The sequence below is a fragment of the Arctopsyche grandis genome, chromosome 10 (genome assembly GCF_051622035.1).
Source record: "Arctopsyche grandis isolate Sample6627 chromosome 10, ASM5162203v2, whole genome shotgun sequence".
Taxonomy (NCBI): Eukaryota; Metazoa; Arthropoda; class Insecta; order Trichoptera; family Hydropsychidae; genus Arctopsyche; species Arctopsyche grandis.
Window position 1 is genome coordinate 28,861,303 of NC_135364.1, and position 23,031 is coordinate 28,884,333.

Consider the following 23,031-nt stretch of genomic DNA (forward strand, 5'->3'; position numbering starts at 1 on the left):
AAATTACAAACCGTATTCTCATGGCTTGGTATCCATTGGAAAGACCTCTTCTGGAGTTGATGACAACTTTTCTAGCGCCTTGCATTACAAGCCAATCGATAAGCTCCAAACCGAAGCCTCCGAGTCCTCCAATAACGACGTATACATCTTCAAAATAGCATTTATACCTGCGATTAAGTCAAAGTATTGAATGGTTTCCTTTGATTTATATTTATTTAACATAATATTTCAGTAAAGTTATTTTATAACCTTGGGATTGCATTAATTTTTAAGACCTTTGGCTTAGCATTTTTGTCAGGTTCCTCATCTCTGATTTTGATTAAAACTTTGCCCATATGTTTGCCGCCTGCCATGTATCTAAAGCATTTTTCAATTTCATCTGTGTTGAAAACAACTCTGCAGAGTGGTTTCACCGAACCATTTTTGATACCTTCATATACCAAATTGTTCAATTCCTGTTTGAAATAATTAAACCAATTCTATACACCTATGTTCTTAAATTTGTAAATGTGATGACATTTAAACATTTTGTATACTTCTCTATTTTTTGAATCTTTATCGAATAAGAAGTCTAACATGATACCGTGCACGGACGCTTCTCTCAACAAAAATTGCATTCCGAGATTGGAATTGTTAACGATATCGAATTTTCCTATTTCTAAAAAGCGTCCTCCTTTGCCGATACAGCGAACAGATGCCTACAACCATGAAAGTATATGTATTTATTCATTCCAATTAGTATTACCACTGAAAAGGCGGCACAATATGATCTCACCTGAAGTTTTTCATCAGCCAATGAATTAAGGAGAAGGTCTACTCCATTTCCGTTCGTCTGCTTCATAACCATTTCTTCGAAAGATGTGTCACGAGAGTTTCCAATACATTCATCTGCAAAAACAAGGTGTTGATTTAAGAAAAATAGCCCACTTCAATTAAAACAATCAATGATAGCTAAATACCTTTCAGTTGAGGGAAGATCTTTTTGATCACAGCCCTCTTTTCAGGGGTGCCTACTGTAGTGAAAATCTTACAACCATAATACAGACACACGTTGATTGCAGCCTGACCGACTCCTCCAGTACCTGCGTGAATTAAAATACTCTCCCCTGGTTGCATGCGACCGACCATAAACTAAAATATAAAATCAAAAGAGTTCAGCCAAAATCTTTTGCAATATATCTTAGGTAAATAAGCAAGATTTCTCTACCAATGCGTATAAGACCGTGCCGTAGCAAATGGGTATAGTTGCAGCATCTTCCAAAGACCAATCGTTGGGTACAGGCCAATACATGTAATCGTCAGGTTTCACTACATTTGCTAAGCCTTTACTCGCAACCAGACCCATGATACGCATTCCACTACAAATATTCCACATATCGTCATGAAAATCGGCATACAATATTTTAAAAATTGATCTATAATTGAATGCAAACGAACCTATTGGTTTTTCCGGCGAATTCTAATCCTTGCACGCACTCTTGATTAAGTCTACCCCTGGCAACTGTCTCCACTGATATCCTCCCGGAAGCTGTCATGATGTCACGGAAGTTCATAGCCGAATAGTATACCTTCAATTTAAAATCAATATTGTATAATTTCAAATCATTTTCACTTTTTATTACTTCGTACGTATGTATGTAAGTATATATAGGTATAATATCTTACATGAACTATATCTTTTTCCTTGTCGACGTTCATGTCTCCTTCTATCCACCGAAGACTGGAAAGATCACCTCTAGTGGTAACGTTAACGTATGCGTGATCTGCTGGGAAATCTTGGAGTTCCTCGAGTACTAAATGGCGATAAGTACCCCATTGACCCTATAAAAAGAATAATAAGTTAAAAAAAAAACAAAAGATCTTAGATAAATTAACGTTTTTTGTCAACGTACATCTTTAAAGACATTCATGGAGAGTTCCTTATCGATTTGGAACTCGTACAGTGGAATGTTAGGATCGAAACGAGGTGCTTTAGGATCCATAATGGCGACGCAATTCGCAACGTCACCGCCAGGTTCTCGACGAAGGCAATTAACAAGACCCAGAATACCGTTCAAATTTTCATTTTGAGCAAACAACATGAGCTTTACATTGTCCTTCATTTTTTTCTTCACCTAAAATTTAGTCACATTATACAATGATCTTGACACGCCTCACATAGATAATACACTATATATACATACATCATCTATCCAAAGGAATCGTTCATCAGATTCCTTGATTTGAATGAACTTAGCAGGCTTGGGATTGATTCTTTTTCTCAAAAGCACCAAGGTTTCAGTACCAGTTTTCATCGCAGTGATGACGACAATGTTTTCATATCGCTCTTTGATAACGAACGAAGCATTTTCTCTAGAAATGACGAAAGCTTTTTCTTTCAAACAGTTGAATGCTTCTTGCAGAACCTGTAATAATAGCAACTGTGTTAAAATCTATCAATAAATAGTATATAAGCCTTAAACGTTCTAGAATACCTCATCTCGTTCCATTAATTTGGAGCCAACGAAGAGGAGTGCGTTTGTTTCACCAGTTAGCTTCTTGTTTTCCACAGTTACATTGACACCTAAATCAAGCTTTTCCTCAGCGATTACCAACAATTCAGCTTGCAGCAGAGGCATTTCTTCCAAAGCGTCTCTGATGAATGTAATCAGAGGTTCAGTGCCAGGTTCAGTAGCAGAATCAATCAGTTCGATAGATTTCACTTTGATGCCTTGCACGTTCTCCAAAGCTATTTGAACGTCAGCTCGAATGATATCGTTTACCTAAATATTTTTGCAGTATACATGAAAATTCCTCAGACAAATGTTTGACAGTATGGGGTATATTAACTCATCAACTTACACTCATATTATATTTAGGGAAGTTTGGAATGAATTGATACTTTTCAAGTACTGGGATTCCTAATGGGTTTCTCTTTGTGATAGGTGATGCAGTGAGACCTCGCACTTCTACTCCTCCAGATCTAGTTCAAAACAAATAATATTATATTAAATGTAACAATCCATGTACTTTTATATTAGAATTAAAAAGTGTTACCTAATAATGCCGACTTCATTGTAAACTGTAACTGGCATGTAAATTTCTTCATCAGGAATGGCCGACAGTATTGCATAGTGCTTAGTAGAGTCGATGCTCAATTTTTCAATTCTCGTGGGCACGTAAAGTCCTCTAGAATCGATTCCCATGATTTTAATTTGAAGCATGGTGTCTATGAACGTGACCCAGTTATTTTCCCAGCGCAAAAGACCACGGGTGCCGTCGATATTGCAAGATTGAAGGCCTCGGAACATGCCACTGAAAAATCAACCGCAAGTTACAAATTTGAAAACTATGAATTGTTTAGAATGTGCGGATATGTTCGATTTTGGAAAGACTTGTTTACTTACGAGTAGTTGTAACCTCTGAGTCTCATTTCTTTGTAGAAATCTTTAGTGGACACGTTTCTGACAAATGGTCCCGTAATTTCAACTGGTTCTGGTAGTATATGGTAATCTTGAGATACATCCTTTTTGGCGTAGATTTTTCCCGTAACAACTGCTGCATTACTTTCGACGATCTGTAACATATAGAAGAATCGTAGAATTTACACTTGAATTAAGCTAGAAATCTTATAACTAGTATTTTTTTGTTCTGAAGGATGAACAAAATATATAGGTCTCATTTTGTTATGTTCATTTTATATGTGAAGAAGCATCTCACCTACCACTTCAAATAGCAACAGGATATGAACCACAATATTTCTTTAATGGGAATAGTAAAGTTAGTAAGCATCTATCTGATAGAGCAGGGTTTACCAAACTATGTTCCGCGGAACACCAGTGTTCCGCTAAACCTGAATAGGTGTTCTGCTACAATTTGGAAAGGTTTTAAACATTACAACATATTTAAAGATCTTCTACTTGATATTGAAAGGCGAGTGATGATCAACATCAACTGATAGTATCTAAGTACAATCGGAGGACCAACTTTTCTAACATCGTGCGCATGAAAGAGATGGGGTATATTGTTTTTCCCTGACCGGCTGACACTGAATTTTGCATAGACAAGCATTGGTGACTAAAAAAATTCCACAAAATAAAAAAATGTTATGGATGAAGCCGTGAGTGATAAAACGTAAAATAAAGACCACTTCAATCCAGATTATTTAAAATGAGTAGTGGACACAAAGCACTACTAAGAAGTGAGATGGGTATCCAGAGGGAAAGCACTATTAAGACTTTATGAACTTAGAAGTAAGTTATTGGTCTTCTTGAAGGCACGAAATAAATCAGGGCAAAATTTTGTTGAGGTTTTAACAAATCCTTCATGGTTGCTAAAACTTGCATATCTGGCAGATATTTTTTACTAAATGCTATGAACTTATCATTATTTATTAGTTTTATGTATATTTAAAAATAATTACTAGATAAATATTTTGTTTAAATAACATTTTTTTTTAATTTTTACTTCCAGGAATTAGCCAACCTAAAAAATAAGCCAAGTGTTCAGTTAAAATTTCTGGGTTTGCGAAGTTTTCCATTGCAGAAGAAGTTTGTGAAACCGTGTGATCGAGATACGAGTTAAAGCAGATATTATATAAAAGTCGACAAATCTGACCTCAAAATTGCCACTTCCTTTCTGGATCATGATGACAAACTCCAGATTGCCTTCTTTTGGTATATTAGTAGCGCGTTGGAAGCGAACATTCTCAAATACCACCGACACTTCAGTAAACAACTCTCCCATCATCATACCAAGCGTCTCCCAAACCAGCACCAAGTAACCAGTAGCAGGATATAAATTACGTCCTGAAAAATAAACATACATAAAATAAACGCCATGTTAAAAAAAAACAACAATAAGATAGGTTGATCACAACAAACCGTCTACTACGTGTCCAGCCATATACTCCATATCCTCATCAGCGATAGTCATCCTCACCATTCTCTCACCTGACTTCATCTTCTCCTGAGCTATATACGACGTCACATACCTGAAATTGAATTGCGTTCAGTTGCTACTGTATGTATGTACATACATATATCCATATATCTAAACCTGTATTTGGGAACGCTCTCATTTCGAAAGTGCTCTAATTGGAGCACTAAGTGAATTATGCCAAGTCAGTACATTCACATTACATTTCTCATTATTGCGAGTATCGCAGCGAAAGCTCAAATGCTACATACATAATATAAATACGAATAATAAAATCTCACCAATCTTCACTGTGTTCCCATTCGACCAGATGAGAAATCATCGGAGTGCCACTCGATACCGGAAATTCAATTTTAGGATACAGGTTCGACAGCTGGGGATTCAGACCTGCTTCGTACAATCTAAAAAAATAAAGTTTGTAAGTATAAAACTACTACTAGTGGTTTTGAAGCGTGTAACTGCCAACCAATGAAAAGTATAATAGTGGGATTACATCATATATAATAATAAGACTTTATATAATACGTAAAATTAATGACGTACTTTCCGATAGATTGAAACATGAATTCGACATTGTCACTGTGTCCACGTTTAGTCAGAGCCACATTAGTGCATTCATCTTTCAGGGATCTTCTCAGGATGGCTTGGAGCAGACCGTGTGGTGCAATTTCAATGGTAATTGCATTGCTGTGGATCGATTTCGAGGCTTCTTCGAATAGTACGGGACTCTGAAATGAATTCCCATATGAGAAAAATATCGAAACTTTTAAAAATTCGACGTCAAAATGTCTCATTACCAGCAAATTGTTTGTGTGGTATTCGGCAGAAGAGTATTGAGCTGCTTTTTCGTCCCACAAGTGTTTTGGTACTGACGTGGAGACCCATTTAGGACTTCGTTGGCGAGGTTCCGGAATCACTTGACGCAGATACTTCAACAGGGTATTTCCTGAAAATTAATTAATTAGTAGATCCTTTAGCGAAATTACATCTTCGGTGTATCATATGAAGGCGAAATGTAAAAATATTTTTTTCCTTATATGAATTCATTTTAATGGAATTAAATCAGAAATAAATGCTAAATTACACAGCTTAAGCACTCAAGTACGTACAAAAGTGCCTGGATATATGTACATATATGTAATGCTTGGAAAGTAGCTTATCGATCGAACAAACGTTCCGTACATTCGGTTCAATAAATTCATATGTTTGTTGCTGAATATTATTCGTCACAAGACTATTGAGAATACACACATTCGAGTTTATGGAGCGAAAATTTTCAGCTGATAATGCACAAGTAACGGAGACAGGCCGAGAGAAGGCTTTCAGGGAAGCTTGCTAATTGTATTACGATTTTGGCCGTGTATTAACATTCAGGAACCCTTCTGTGGGGGGGGAGGAGAATTGGGGGTAGTGAAGTTACACCACCCGGCAAACGCCTCTCTACGTCTCAATTCATATTAAGCAAGATGAAGTAAATACAATGAAGTTATATACGTATAAATGTTGGGGAAGAGTATTATACCTGCTTCTGCGATGTATCTGGAGTGATAGGCGATGTTGGAACAAGGCACCTCCTTGGCGAAGACTTCTTGACTCTGGAGATGCTCAACGAATGCCTTCATGGAGTCTGCAGGACCTGAAATAGTGCTGGAGTCAGGTCCGTTGTGGCATGCTACTTCAATGTCAGGTGGACATAAGCTCTTCACCTGAAAAATATTTGCATTTTAAACTCCTCCTTTTTGATAAAATCTCAGTAATCGTAGTTAAGAATCTGACTGTCTGCTGTATTTTAGATTTTGGCTTGGCATTTAGATTATGAGCATTAAATTTGAACAACAAAGAAAAATACATTCATCACAATACATTAATAGATTTCTTTTGTTTATTTTATATTGTTGCAACATATATTAGAGAGTCTAAACACACCTTTACAAAACTCGATATCCTCGGCGGTAGTTATCTAGAGTTTGTTTGGATTAGCTTCAATTTTTATGCCTGCTTTCTATTGGATTTCTAAATAATTCTAGTTGGAAATGTTGGCGAAATTTTCAGCGTGGCGGATTTTCAACAGAAAAGACGTCAGCACTCAAAGGGTTAATTAAATACATTTTCAATAGATGGCGCTAAATACTCAGAGACTTATTGCCCTAGAGGAAACATTGGTAGCAAACAATACATATAGAAGTTTTTGTTGATATGTTATTATGTTCGTACGTTTTGCTGGCAGTATTTTAACTGTGACGTACATATGTCCGATGCGGTGCAAACGATCGAAAAGCGCCAGACAGACTGAACCACAGATTAACGACACGTGTACCTTATGCGTGCGCATTGCTCGCACTTACACTAAGGGCTAAGGGCACTCAAAGGGCTAAGTAGGTGCTTGTTTCAACTCAATGTTTTCATTTTACGGGAGGGTAAAATAACAAAAAGAGCTATTACTATGAAAGTAGGCTTTATAAGAAATAGAGTAGACTACTAGTTAAAAGTCCAGGACTTACGTCGTTGTATCCCAAGCCGACTGCAGCCATCGATCCTTTGATGAAAGGTGTTTCGATACTGGCCAGACCTCTAGAGTAGGCTGCAAGGATCATCTGTTCAGCTGTGAAGCAACCGTCTGCGTAGGCACATCCAAGCTCACCGACACTGTGACCTGATTGTCAAATATCCAACATGACATAACTGAGTAAGCGAACTGTTTAAGATTTTACTTCAAGAAGTGATAATAAGTACCAATAAAATGATCTGCTTCAATTCCGATGTCTTTTAAGACATCGCAAAGTCCAATTTGAATGGCAGCGATACCAACGAAAGAGTGCAAGATGTTGTCGTAAATTTTCGGATCTGGGTCTGTAATGATGTGAGTGATGTCGATGCCTTTCGGATGCAGAGCTCGGTGACATCTGAAAAATTAGATTTAATATTTATTTATGCCTTATTAATAGTCCTAAAAATATACATATATATTCCAGAAAAACTAACCGGAATCTGTACATGTCAAAACGTACCTTTCAATGGCAGCAGCAAATACTGGAATCCTTATTAACTTAGACCCCATACCAGCCCATTGAGAACCCATGCCACTGAACACGAACCAAATGGGACGCTTCACACCTGGAAAGTATTGAATTTCACGAGACACCTTCATGTTGTCATCTTTTGCTCCTGAAAAATTAATACAGTTTAAAATTTACAACCGACTGTCTTATAACCCTCACACATTTTGTCTCCAAACTACTCGACCTACTTCTCGAACTCTTTTTATTCTAATATTTTACATTAATTTAATTCAGATATAAAAATATACTTTCACTCACTTAGAAGTGTGTATCCTCTGACGACGTGACCTGATATGTTATCCTCGTGGATACCATGTAGGAGACGAGTATGTTCGACGTCTACTGGTCTTGATTCAAGATCGTCTAAGATGCGATTAACAGCTGATTCTGTCCTGCCAGATATGCAGATTAGTCTGGGTAAGTCGTCGTTGGGTATACCACCGTTGATCTGAAATAAAAGGGTTTGTTTAATATTTGATAACTTAGCTTGATTATTCAAAGCTTCCGTTAAAAAATCATACTCTCTGTAAAGAAGTTTACGACTCAAAACTCACTGACCTTTGGTTTGGAGAAGTTCTTGAGCAGGACGTGAGCATTGGCTCCTCCGAAGCCGAAACTGTTGACTCCAACCATTCCACGATTCCATGGTTCCTTTTCGCAGACTACAGTCATCCTTCCTTCTGAAAGAGCCGACACACCCTCCCTGGGACTTTCGTAGTTCAAATTGGGTGGAATAAAACCAGTGTCGTAGGCGAAGCAAACCTGAAACCCAAAAAGTAAATACGTTTTGATTGCCAGTGCATTTGTATATTGGGTCGTTTTTTTTTTGTTTTTAGAAAATGTGGTTTTGTGATGTTGACTGAGTTTGTTTGTTGTTTGTGTTGTTGTTTGATTGGACATCCTTCCTCATTTTCATGCGGACGACGACAAAGGATAACGCAAACAAGGGAAATGCTTCGGCGCTTCGTTTGTTCAAATGATGTACATTTGAATGCAACGAATGGGTCAATGGAATGTATGCTAATATGAGAACGAAACGAGGTAAACTCGGATGAATCTTCACTAGGAAAATTTTCTACCATTATTTACGGACATATCTGGCGAGTTAGCAGTTTACATCAATGCAAAAAGTTGCCTTTATTGCATTTGTGCAATTGTACATTAGCACTTTTCGAATAAATCGTCCTTTGTGCTATGTAATGTAACTTTTCATTTCATTTACTTTCTTAAGATGATGTCTTCAGCTTACAATGAGGGAAAAAATAGGTGTTTAAATTAATTATATGTACTTTATTATAGGATAATTAAATAGCTTCAGTGTATTCTAATTTGGAAAAAACAAGGATTTAAATTAATTATACATATGTACTTTATTATAGGATAATTAAATAGCTTCAGTGTATTCTAATTTGAACGCATCTTTAGAAAACCATTCGTATCATACTTTTGAAGACTGATTATATAAATATATATATTGTATTCGACAACCAGCTGATTATATATAATGTATTCGACAACCAGCTGATTATATATAATGTATTCGACAACCAGCAGCGTGGACTTTCTATGATTTCGAACATATTGGTCATGGGTTCGAGTCCCACTTTAGCCAGCAGCATAGCTCGGTCGTAAAGCTTCTGCCTAACACCGAGAGGCACTGGGTTCGATCCCATGAGGTGGCCTCGATTGAAAAGATGTAGTGCTGTTGGTTAAACCTGGATATTTGTGACCCAGGTCGATCGTTTCCTATCAGAGTTTACCAATTTCTCTGATTTCATTGTTAAAACGGTCCCCGATTAAAATTGATTAAAAACCTTCCTACCTACTATGTCACCACTATTTGAGATTGATTAATGTATGTATAATTGACTTGTATAATAAAAATGCTGCATTGTTTGTAATTGGCCAGTAAGGCGCATTGGGGTTTAACTATAAGGCCTTCCTGGTATAAAAAATGAATAAATAAATAAATAATGAAGTGTGTGTTTCTGCGTGTCTCCTTGAGCACCTCGTGTCTCCGCGTGTTCTAATTTGGACACAGCTCAGCATACATACTACTCGATATGGAGCATTGTTTGGTTGACATAAAGAAAGAAAGAAACATATGACGTTTGAAGGTATTGAAATAGAAATGAATAAAAGAATAAACGAAAGGTGGAAAAAAATAAGTACTTGAATAGTACCTAAAAGAGTGTAAAAGGTCACAAGTGGATGGGTAGATGGAAAAAGAAAAACGTATCAGATTAGATGGGTGAAAGTTGCTCAGACAGAGACGAATGGTGCAGTGAATGATGAATGTTGGTATGTAAATGATGATGATAATACCTTGATAACAGAGCAAAGACCAGAAGCCGGCTCACTATGTCCGAGGTTAGACTTGATGGCTCCAATTTTCAATGGAGTGCTACGACCGGTACAGAAGATCTCATCGAGAGCCAATAGTTCTTCAGGATCACCCACTCTAGTACCTAAAGGAAGATAGTTTGAATTACGCATGCATTATATGTAAAGGCAATGGTGTAGTGTTAAATAAAAATGAACCAGGGCAGTGTTTAATATTTATAACCGCCTCCTTTTTCTTTACTTATAAAAAATGCATCATAATATTGGTAGTTCAGATATTTATAAAAAATATCAAATGCTAATTAATAAATATTCTTAATAAAATTATGATGTTTTTTTATATTTTCTAAAAACTTCCCTCCATACATCCTCTTCGACATCTTTGATTTTTCAAACCCGTGGTTGTGTGCCAAAACCATATGTATGTATGTCAAAAAATTATGAAATTTTAAAATGTGAATTTGGAGATGACTATTTATTATATTATATTATATCCTCAATTGTGTATGGTTAATAGTTCAAATAGTGATTTCTTTCGAAGTTTTGGGTGTTTTTAGATGAAAAATGTCCATAAATTTCATCAAACGTCGTTAAGTTGTCTTTTAAGTTTTGAATATACTCGGATTACTTTTCGGTTGTTGTCACCAAATGTTAGAACGAGAGTCTGCTCACAATATTTGGTATACAAAAATGAAATTTATTTAATAATATGTACATGCGCAAGGCGGCGAAGACCCAAAGACCGATAGACACATGGAGTTTGACTTAATATGTACATATATCTAATATATAATTTCGAATGAGACTATGTACATATGTACATAAGTATCATTGGTTGAGAACTTCGTAAACAATTCAAAGTTTCTACGAAGACAATTAAATTGGTTGAATATTATATTTTTTTCGATTTAAATAAATTTAATAAAAAAACAAATGTATATTTACTATTAGATTCGCCATGTTTGCGCTGTAACAAATACTGAGCGAAGCCACGTAAAACAACTAGTAAATAATAAAATGAAAACCAAAATATTCGTAACAATAATAAGATAAAAGAAAAAAAAGTTAACACGAAAAAAAATACGAAATAAGAGAAAAATACCAAAAGATAAAAGAGAATAAAAATATCTGGGACAGTAACACAATAACTAAAAAAGAAAACAAAAATATAGAAAAGATATTGGAAAAGAAGAATTACAAACATCTTATAGTTTAAGAGAGTTTTCTAGCTTGTTTATAAAAATATTAAACACAGATTACACAGATTACATAAACACAGATTACCTAAACACAATCTGCTTTAGGTCATCGACTTTAGAGAGTCTTAATTAATATTATGTATTAGATGTATTATGAGCATTTATAAGAATTTTAAATAGGTTTTTGAGCTCTTTTTCCTAATATGCTTTACATCAACAAAATTAAATTAAATTGTAAAATAGGAAATTATCAGTAGATCGGTAGCTATTAAAATATATATAAGATGTATTGTGAACATAATTTCATAATAATAAAAATATATCAATCAATATCTGATCAATTTATTCTTTTTGTGGTCTGAGTGTGTGTTCTCTAAGATGAGTGTTTTCATTGAACGTATTGAGTTTAAACATAGGACAATTATGATTATTTATTATTTTAAAGAATTCGATTAAGTCGCCTCTTATTCTTCTCGACTTAGTGTTATTAATATTATCCAAAATAGTTTTTGAATTTTACTCATAAAACAATTTTCATATAAATCAAGTGCCGGGAACACGGCTCAAAAAAAAGTACCAGAGGGGCGACCTGGCCCCACTACACCACTGTGTATAGGTCTATGTAACTTTGTCAAAATTCACGGGACGTTGAATGAACATCTAATTAACACGAACGCAATTAGCATGAGAAGTGCCAGCACAAACGTGACATCGGATCGCGAGAATGTATTTGCAAAGGCTCGTTTAAACGGAATAATCGAATTTGCACACGGATTCAGCCACACTGGATATTCAAAACCAAAATTTGAATTTTGTATGTATATGTTTCTACCTGTTCCGTGACTCTCGATGAATTCCAACTCGATCGGATTCACTTGGCACTCCTTGTAGAACTCGGTGAGTAGCATTTTTTGAACTTGTCCTGCGGGATAGGTTATGCCCTGCTCCTTGTACCCGTCACAGTTGGTTTTGGCGTGCAAAACTTGAGCATATGCTCGTTTGGCATCTTTGGCCTTTTGGAGAAAGATGACGGTGACGGCTTCCGCTCTGGCATATCCGTCGGCGTCCTTGTCAAAGGATTTGCAACGTCCCTCGGGCGAAAGGACACCCAATCTATAGTGCCAAAGGAAGAAAGTTTAGAAATCATTTTATTTTAATTAATTAAAATTTCCTTTCATGCCGTTTAATGTTATTTTGTTATTTTTCCCCCGTGATAATGAAAATTTAATCTTGTAAATGTATCTTTCATATTTTATAATATATTTTTTTTTATTAACATTTGAAGGACGGAGCGTCGAGATCGAACGAGTGCCCCGAACAGGGGTCGCGTAAGACCCCAGTATTTTGTAATCAAAATACAGCCTTTCTCAATACAAATGGGTTCAATATATATCTTATTAATCATTTTATACATCAATATAAAAAAATTATAGTTGTATAGCATGTTTTTGACTATTTTTGTATTAAAAAGTATCGACATGTGAGGTCCACGGGCGACTGAAGTCACGCGCCCAAAGCGACGAAAGCAATAGCTTACGAAAATATTGCTGTCTCTTTCTCTCGCATTGATTCATCGATCAACAAGAATCTGCAAGCGGACAGTCAAAAACATGACTTATCGCTACCGCCTTTAAATCATACATACTTTGGAACATAGAAATTTTACCCCTTTTCTAAATCATACAAAATCTATTAAAATAAATTTCTTATAGTTCATTCTAGGAATACAATAAATATAGGGTGTATAACTTTGAAAACCACATAGTTATTACGAAAAACGTAAAAATTGGGGCACTTGCATACCCCACTTCGGTGAGGCAGGCTTAAGAACGCTTACATATAAGCAAAGTTTTGATGTTCGAAAAAATACAGAGTGAAACTAGTAAAAAGTTATAGCCGCTTAAACAATTAAAATCTGACATAGCGAGAGGGTGGCGAGAAGGAAAAAAACGATCGGAATAGTGTGGATAAATCCGACGATGTGGACAATAGACGTCACCGAGAAAGATAATGGAGTATTTCCAAACGTGTCTATTACGATTATTTTTCACCATGGTAATGGCGGGCTTGATTTCCACATATATTGATGACCAAACCGAGCAAAATGGCAAAGTTTGAAAACGATCAACTTAAGACTCAACTCAAGTCTTGTACCTTCGTTCGCACATTGGGCCTCCATGTACGTCCTACAGAGAAATGTTATAATAATAGAAGTGGCTTTAAAATTCATATTGTTGTCAAGCGAGGAATGTCCACAGACATTTTCAAATAATTTTGGCGGCAGTCGTATTTGATGCTTGCTGCTCGACGTATATCCGATAAAAACATCTCTGTTTGTTTATATTACTCGCAAGATGCATTAAAAAACACGCAATAAACAACATGGGATACATTTTTATAAGTAAATTGATCATTTAAGTAACATATTCAATTAACATCGTAGTTTGACAGTTTTTAAAAGTGGCATGGCGATCGCCCGCATTCTACATAAAATTTCAGGGGTGGCACCAGAGAAATGTAAAAATTATTTATAAATAAATGTAAAAACATTTCTCTTGGTGGCGCCGAATACTCAATTAAATTAATAATCAATTATTTAAGTTGAATTAATATAAACATCGTTCATTTTATATTATACATATTTTCGTTGAAACTATACATTACACGTTAATATAAGTTCTCAAGGATAGACAAATACAAAAAAAGTAGATAAAAATAATCCGCCAACTGAGAAAAGAAACGGATTGGCCACCAACGCCTAACACCACCATATACTCAAATTGTAAATAAATCTATATCAAAATAAAACTTTAATTTCTGTAGTGAATATGTGATGACCTTGATTATATTCCGTGGTTATGGAGACGTACCGCGTATTACACTGTTCGACACAAAAATTCGTTTATTTTATCGAGGTAAGACAGTTATCAATAGAATTTTTGTTATTAATCCACAAGAATAGTCGAAATATGATTTTTCTAAGTGGAATTTTTTTAATTCTCATATAAAGATAATTTAATATATTATCCCTATTAGTTCAATTCAGATTCGTGTAAATACGAGTAAACACTAGTACGAGCTTTATGCTCGCAATTTTACCGATTTAAAGATCAGCACACTTCCAATTAACCCTTTTAAACGAAAACAAAAAATAGTGTGGTCAGAATACTATCTCAATAAACATGTTTCAATAGAAATAACTCAATATATAATAGTATTAACAGTGGGAAAAAATCCCAAGTGAAAATACGTACTTTTGACTTTTGATTTGAACTGGATGACTACTTAGAGAGATTTGAAAGCTGAAAAGTACTATAAATGGAAGATAAAATATCCGACTATAGATTTCAATATTCATTTTGAACAGGAAATTGACAGGTTTTGAGACATCAACCGAACAACGCAAAGATATAGAAAAATCGCGCGATTTATAAAACACATATATCTCCGAATCTCGAGCCAATCAACATTTTTTATTACCACATTCGTGTTCACTGGGCATAATTCTATAATAAAAGTCATATCTCGTCTCTGAACCAAAAAAAAAGTCGTCATTTGTCGAACAGTGTTATCAACACAATTTATTTATTCGTAAAGGCACTTATATTATTATAACATTTCTCTGACGTATGTCCAATTTCAGTATAAAATAGTTTGAATAGTACAAACCTGGAGAACTGCAAGGATACGTAGGGATGTAGACACAAATTGGAACCACCAACGATGGCAGATTCGCAATGCCCATCTCTAATAGCTCGAAAAGCATGTTCGAGGGCGTACAAAGAACTGGAACAAGCACTGTCAATACTATAAGACGGACCAGTGCATCCGAGCCAATAAGAGATTCGATTGGCCAACATTGCACGCGAACATCTGCAGAGGCAATACTCGATTTAGTGTGACAATAAAATATTAATGGTATGCATTCAATATTGAAATAGCTCACCCGGTGATACCGAAACCGTTGACCTGCATCTTTTCGTAGAACCAAGTCTTTTCAGACTCGGAGAAGCAAGCTCCGATGAACACTCCCGTCTTGCTGCCTTTCAGCATTTTAGGATTCACGCCTGAAATAAAAAAAAAACTACAATAAAGCGAAGTGCAAGTGGAGGAAATGTACTGAAACGTTTCTCGCTAGTACTATATTATATAGGTACATGTGGTATAGCTTATTTTATTTTATTTTTATTTTATTTTATTAATTGAAAAATCAACAGACAGGATGTACAGAGATAGGTATAAAAAACACAAAAAGTAAATAAATAATATATGTAACACCCGAGTCCAATAATAGATTTTTACAAAAATGAAAAAGATAAATATAAGGAAAACAAATTAAAAAGTAAAGAATAAAGGCATGACAAAATATGTAGTACATTGCATAATTAAACTATAGTATTAAAATATTTGGAAAAGGTTATAAGATAGAATATAAGAAGAAATTGAAATTTACAAATATAAAAAACAAATGAAAAAGGTAAATACAAAATAAACAAATGAAATGGAAAGGAATGAAAGCTATAATATGATTAAATAGCACATTACATAACTAAACTAAAGTATAAAAATAATGGAAATATTGGAAAAATAGAATAGAAGAAAAAATGAATCAATCGGTCAAGATTCTCTTGATGTTAGACCTGAATTGATGTAGGGAAATACCAAACAGATCAACCTCATTCAGCTCTCCGTTAAACATACGATAAACGCGCTGCAGATAAAAATATTTTTGGGAATTAGTATTGAAAGGATCAAGTGAAAAGAGTGTAACGCGTCTAGGGTATCGAACTGGGATTCTGAAATTAACCTTATTCAGTAAATCAGAACAATCAAGGAAACCATTTATGAGCTTAAAGAAGAATATAGCATCAGAATGTCGTCGCCTGACAGAAAGATTGTTAAAAGAAAGGATTTTTAAAATGTCGGAAACAGTAGAATGGGTATAGGTAGGAAAAAGGTAGCGTAAGGATTTAATAAATTTAAGTTGAACTTTCTCAATACAATTAATATGGGATAAATAAAAAGGTGACCAGATAATTGAGGCAAATTCAAGGTGAGACCTTACAAAGGAAAAATAAAGTAATTTTAGTACATAAGGATCATTAAAGGGTTTTGTTGAGCGGAGTAGGAATCCAAGAGATTTAAATGCTTTGTTGGTAATAAAAGAAATATGTTCAGAGAAATCTAGTTTATTATTGAGTATTACACCAAGATCCTTAATAGAAGATGACGTGTTAAGGATTGAATGATTTAATTGATATTGATTAGTAATAATTGACTTATTTCTAGTGAAATTTAAAATAGAGCATTTTTCTAGATTAATAAAAAGATCATTATTTAAACAATATATAGAGAATCTATCTAGATCTTCTTGTATCTTATGACAATCGTCTATGGTGTATATAGGTTTGTAAATTTTTAAATCATCAGCGTAAAGAAGTATAAAGGAATGTTTGAAGATGTATGAGATATCATTAATATAGAGTAAAAAGAATAAGGGACCTAAATGCGACCCTTGTGGGACACCGGAAGGAATATGTCTAAGTGATGATCTAAAACCATTGAGAATTATGATTTGGTGACGATTTAGTATATACGAAGAGATCCAACGAAATAAATTTCCTCGGATTCCAAGGGACCAAAGTTTATTGAGTAAAAGGTTGTGATTGATTTTATCAAAAGCTTTAGAGAAATCCGTATAAACGACGTCTATTTGGATTCGTTTGTCCATATAAGATGTGAGAGTACTAGTGAAATTAAGCAGGTTAGTCTCTACCGATCTCCCCTTAAAAAAACCATGTTGTTCAGGTATAATGTAGTTTTTGAAATTGGAGAAAAGGAAATTATAGATAATTTTTTCAAAGATTTTACTAATGACAGATAGTTTAGATATAGGACGGTAATTCTCAATAAGATTCTTATCACCTTTTTTAAAAATAGGGGTGATGTAAGATAATTTCCAATAGTCAGGAAATTTACCGTTCGACATAGAAAGATTGAAAAGGATTGTTATGGGAAGAGATAATGGGACAGCACATTTAACAAGGAAAAAAGAAGGCAAACCATCACAACCCGCACCAAGATTAACATTGAGAGAGTTGATGTGACTGAGTACAGTAGATAAGTCAAAATGAAAAGTAGATAAGTTACAAGAAGAAGTATCTGTATTAGAGATAGAAAGGTTAATGGTAGAATCACGATTGAAAGTGGAGTCAAAATAGTCAGCAAAAATGGTACAGATTTCAGAACCATGTGAAGCCGACTTATTTCCATAATACATTACGGAAGGATATGAAGAGGAGGTATTTTTTTTTGAATTTATATATGACCAAAATGATTTGGGATTAGTTTTAATATTATTTTGAATAAGAGAAATATAATTTCTAAAGCAGATTAAAGAATATTTTTTAATTCTTAGTGGAGTATTAACATTACCGGCGTCTACGACAGCTTCGTAGGCTTTCTCCAGGAGCAATCTGCACATGGGGTCCATGGTGTGAGCCTGTTTGAAATGTACACCGAAGAAAGAAGCGTCGAAACGGTTGACATGATTGATTTTTCCGGTACGTTGGGGTATTTCTGGATGGGACAATTTCCAGCGGCGATCGTCGTCTGAGACCAAATCCACCTGGTGACGATTGGGGATGAAAAATTAATTTTATTGTCATGAAAAATTCTTGAAATAAATCACGTTTTGTTAGTACCTTGTTGAATAGATTTTCCCTAAGCTCTAAGACGTTATCCGAATCGGGAAAGAGTCCAGCGATTCCAGTGATGCAAATTTCGTCTCCTGGAAGTGGATGGGAGAGACGATGACCGGAATTGGTCGATTCGGCTGACGATTCATCGTATTGAGGTTTCGGCGTCATTCTTTGAATACAATTTGATTTTCTGTGAGTGATTCTATTATTTATTTTTACTTACCTCTTATACAGTTCACATGGTTTTCGTGTAAGGGGTCATTTTTTATATCTCTTGTCTCTTATCCGATCGTTTTCATACTTTGCAATATTGCTCATTTTGGTCATCAATATACGTTAATGTATCGTTTGCCATTACGTTGGAGATAAAATATCGTGTACAATGCGTATCAAATATCCACAATTTCGGGTACGGTGACGTCTTGCAAGCTACCATAATCTATCTTCAACCTTTTCGCCGTGATATGGTCATATCAGATTTTATTTGTTTAAACGACTATAATTCACTCTATATTTTATAAAATTTGCTCTATACGTTCTCGTTATCTCTAATATATAAATATTTATAGTTTTAACTCTCATATGTATATATAAATTTCAAATTTGGCGTGTAGCTTCTTGTTAGGTAATACACGATATATATATATATATATATATATATATATATATATATATATATATATATATATATATATATATATATATATATATATATATATATATATATATATATTGATTTTTGGCCAAATATGTCAGATCTGACATTTCACAGCTAAAAGTATATCTCTTCACTGAGTTTTATCTGTGAGATAAGTAATCAATAAGAAGTTATGTTGTATCTAATTGTAAATATGATTTACAATAAGCTTACATACATTTAGTTTTTTACAATAAGCTTATTATTATTTATTTATATACATATTATCTTAGCTATCAAGCTAATTTAAAAAAAGTTTTTAAAAACCAACATCTTTTTTAGTTTTGTATATAATATTAAGATATATAAATTATTATTTTGAATAAAAATACCAATAATTTTATTTTACTACAGCCATCTATGTATAAAACTAAAGACTACATAGACGTCACCCAGATTCAAACGCGTCTTAAACGATATTTTATCTCTATCGTAATGGCGGAGGATCCATTTACTTATATCGATGACCAAAATGAGCAATATGGCAAAGTATGAAAATGATCGAATAAGAGACAAAATTTTTCCTGAATTGTAAATCGTAAGTGAAACGTAAAGGAGGTTTGTAAAAATACATCTTAATTACTTAACTCTAAAATGTATAATTAACTTTAGAGTACTATCTATGTACTGTCCCTTTCAGAGGTGTCTCTTCGCACCTCGCAAGAATGCATCCATGGTCTCAGCAGACATGATGCACTCAGGGAGGGCATTATACATGAGCACACCCCTGTGAAAAACACCCCCAGCTGTCTTATTTCTTCTTACTCTACTTACAACTAGTTTGTCCTTATTTCTAGTATAAAAACTAGTATATAAACTTCATGTTTATCTCTATTCCTTGTTATATAATCATCAAACAACTTAGGCAATAACTTATGATCTAACTTATAAACAAAAGACAATGTACTAATATTTAGACTAATGCTAATACTCATCCATCCCAATTCATCTAACATACTTGTACGAAACATTACATAATGACGTAGTGTGTCAATTTATCAGTCGTGTGAGGAAATGATTGATCAAAAACGGTGAAAATGTGATTTGAAATAATTGTAACATTTTAAATCATTGGAAAGTGTTTTCAGTTAGAGGTTAAACTCTACATGTTTAAATTTATATAAAACCAGCTATAGTCGAATCAATCTAGCATAAGAATAAAATCGACCCGCGATGCCCAATTACATTTCGTTTCAGTTTCGTATTGTATTTTGTTAAGAAATACAAAACTGTTCGTGAGGTCGGTAGAATTTGACTTTTATTTTTTGTTAGTTATGAGTTCGTGTTTCGTATTTTGAAATATTTAGATTAATAAAATTTTAATCTAATATATAATTTCCAAAGAGACTTTGTAAGTATGTATGTAAGAAAATATGTAATGTTGGTTCGTAACATCGAAAACAAATCAGTTTCCATGACTTTCGATATATATTTTTTTCGATTCAAATAAGGCGCCGGGGGCGAAGGCTTCGGGGGCGAAGGCGCCGTGGGCGAAGGCGAAGGCGGAAAAAAGATTTTTTTTTCAATTCAAATTAATAAAAAAATAAATGAATATTTACTATTAGATTCGCCATGCTTAAGCTGTTTATATTACAAATACTGAGCGAAGCCGGGTAAAATAACTAGTATAAAATACATACGTCAGTTGATGATATCATTAATGGAAATAATAATATATATGAATGGAAATTTATATTTTTTAGAAGATCAAAGTAATTGTCAACGTCATAATATTATATAGTTTAATTATAAATAATTTAAAAACATAAAGAAATCATTTTACGTCCTTACAATGTTATAACACATTGCACGAATGCGACAGCATGCTCGGTTCTTGTAAGTCTCACGTTACATCAGATTGTTTAATATATTTCATTTTGAATCTTAATATTTATTTAATTATTTTTAAATTTCATTTTTATTATATTACCATTACTAGTTGGGCTAAATTAATACTATGACCAAACTGTATAGAAATTCAAAAATAAACTGAAACATCAAATAAGTGGGAGGTATGAGACAATTTTTTTGCAACGAATTGATGTTTGTTTTGGTATCTTGCCTTCCACAAACCTTATTTTTTTTTTATTTAAAAACCAATAAATTTAAATCATTATATACGCATATGCAGGGCCGAGAGGGGGGGGGAGGGGGAGACGGTAAAAATTTCGAGGATCCTTCTAATTTCAAGGGCTCTGTCCAAAATAGTAAGCGATATAAACGAAGCCTGCAATTTCCCACCTGCCCAGCGGTGACGAATTCGTCGACAAAATACACCATGAGCATTCAAGTACATATATTTTTTTCTTGACATTTGTATGTACATGTGTATAATTTCATGACATACACAATTACCCTACTCTTAGATTTTTTTAAATAAAATATTATATTTGAATGAAGCAAGATATACATACGTATATTATATTTAATGTACATATACATATATACTAGTCTTTACAGTGTGTATAGATTCATTAATTCATAACTCATAGCTGTTCTGTTTAATTTCTGTACAAAATTAATAACTATTCATTTGCAAATGTTATTAAACTATGCGTATGTAATATGAGAAACGGAACTACGTAGAGTTCTAATAGTTTGGTATCGAATCAAACGAATTCTACTAGTTGAATAGATTTCGATATTAACTCGCAATAGATAAACTTACATATGTATGTACTCAATTAATATATCCATTGAAATTAAAATTTAATACATAATATAATATTTTGGGAAATCACAAAATGTAAAATGAATGCAGAATTTACATAACGTATACAAGTCTTGCTTTTAGATTTCAGACAAAACTCAGGGGATGTCAATCACAGTGCAGATTCGATTATATTTCGAGTCACCTTTGAACATATCCGACATTTTCTTGTATGCATTCATTCATATATATTTATTTATTTAAGTTAAAGTCTATTTTTGGACCACTGTGACATTGCAGGAGTCCCTAATGCGACAAAATGGTCGAAAAAATATAGAGAGAAGAGAAAAATACAAATATATTCATATATACACAGAAAAAAATACATTTATACACAATCATAAAAAAAACAATAGCACATTGTGTGTAATATGATAATAGAAAAAAAAAGTAAAAATATCAAATAATAAAATTAAAAGTAGGAAAGTGCCGGGGGTGATAGCCCGGGGGGGGGATCGAATCGTCAGTTTCTATGACGATTCGATTGGTTGAATATTTTTTTTTCGATTAAAATAAATTTAATAAAAAAACAAATGAATATTTATTATTAGATTGGCCATATTTAAGCTGTTTATATTACAAATACTTAGCGAAGCCGGGTTAAGCAACTAGTAATATATAATAGTGATCTTATGAAAGTTCATGTTTATAACTCAATTTCATTTATATGCAATTATTTTTTTGTATAATATAGTATGTATATTTACAATTTTTTTTCAATATAAAAATTTAAAACATGAAAAAAAAAGTTTTTTAAAAACATACCACTTGTACAATTTGTATATAAAATAATTGTTTTTATTAAAAATACTAATAATTTTATTTTACTACCGCCATCTATGTTTAAAACTAAAAACTGGTTAAACGTCAGGCACTTTTCAGAAATTCAAATTTAAAAGGAGCCTAAAACGATATTTTTTCTCCATCGTAATTGCGGAGGATACATTTACTTATATTGATGACCAAAATGAGCAATATGAAAACGATCGGATAAGAGCAAAATTTTTTCCTAAATTGTAATCGTAAGTGAAGTATATGTAAAAGAGGTATGTAAAAAATCATAATTTTCAAAGAAATCATAATATTCACCGGTGAAAGCCGGTCAACAGGCTTTTTATTTGAAAAAAACCGAAAACCGCCTTTTTCTTTCGGGCGGTTTTTTGGAACCCCTAGTATGTATACAATTGGCCATAGATTCGTTTTATGTTTATACTTATGGACATTTTGCATGTTCGGGAACTTTTTGAATGACTCTTGGTAAGTACGTAGGCAACCAACTGTTTGCCTCTTAATGTCTCCAAGTGCAAGGTTATGTGTTACTCCAGATCCAGATCCACCCCCGATCGTACCTTTCCATATCTTGTTGGTAACTTTTTATTGAACTGGATCGATTCAACTGTTGATC

The 23,031-nt window shown here is 33.7% G+C and overlaps 1 protein-coding gene across 1 annotated transcript in view; it reads right to left on the reverse strand.

Annotated features, from left to right (window-relative positions):
* Positions 1–23,031, reverse strand: part of LOC143918411 (fatty acid synthase-like) — a 31,197-nt gene that overhangs the window by 3,201 nt on the left and 4,965 nt on the right. The window contains exons 2-32 of the mRNA XM_077440330.1: positions 18,223–18,388; positions 17,954–18,146; positions 15,465–15,585; positions 15,188–15,391; positions 12,351–12,631; positions 10,302–10,444; positions 8,535–8,738; positions 8,235–8,424; positions 7,926–8,082; positions 7,651–7,820; positions 7,419–7,570; positions 6,440–6,623; positions 5,715–5,863; positions 5,461–5,645; positions 5,199–5,318; positions 4,863–4,972; positions 4,597–4,787; positions 3,387–3,556; positions 3,037–3,294; positions 2,842–2,962; positions 2,475–2,762; positions 2,184–2,405; positions 1,893–2,114; positions 1,666–1,821; positions 1,438–1,568; positions 1,208–1,358; positions 960–1,131; positions 776–888; positions 537–698; positions 250–455; positions 12–167 (exon numbers count right to left, since the gene is read on the reverse strand). Coding sequence (XP_077296456.1) covers positions 12–167; positions 250–455; positions 537–698; positions 776–888; positions 960–1,131; positions 1,208–1,358; positions 1,438–1,568; positions 1,666–1,821; positions 1,893–2,114; positions 2,184–2,405; positions 2,475–2,762; positions 2,842–2,962; positions 3,037–3,294; positions 3,387–3,556; positions 4,597–4,787; positions 4,863–4,972; positions 5,199–5,318; positions 5,461–5,645; positions 5,715–5,863; positions 6,440–6,623; positions 7,419–7,570; positions 7,651–7,820; positions 7,926–8,082; positions 8,235–8,424; positions 8,535–8,738; positions 10,302–10,444; positions 12,351–12,631; positions 15,188–15,391; positions 15,465–15,585; positions 17,954–18,146; positions 18,223–18,387 — 5,447 coding nt within the window. The 5' untranslated portion in view covers position 18,388. The remainder of the gene's footprint in view (positions 1–11; positions 168–249; positions 456–536; positions 699–775; positions 889–959; positions 1,132–1,207; positions 1,359–1,437; positions 1,569–1,665; positions 1,822–1,892; positions 2,115–2,183; positions 2,406–2,474; positions 2,763–2,841; positions 2,963–3,036; positions 3,295–3,386; positions 3,557–4,596; positions 4,788–4,862; positions 4,973–5,198; positions 5,319–5,460; positions 5,646–5,714; positions 5,864–6,439; positions 6,624–7,418; positions 7,571–7,650; positions 7,821–7,925; positions 8,083–8,234; positions 8,425–8,534; positions 8,739–10,301; positions 10,445–12,350; positions 12,632–15,187; positions 15,392–15,464; positions 15,586–17,953; positions 18,147–18,222; positions 18,389–23,031) is intronic.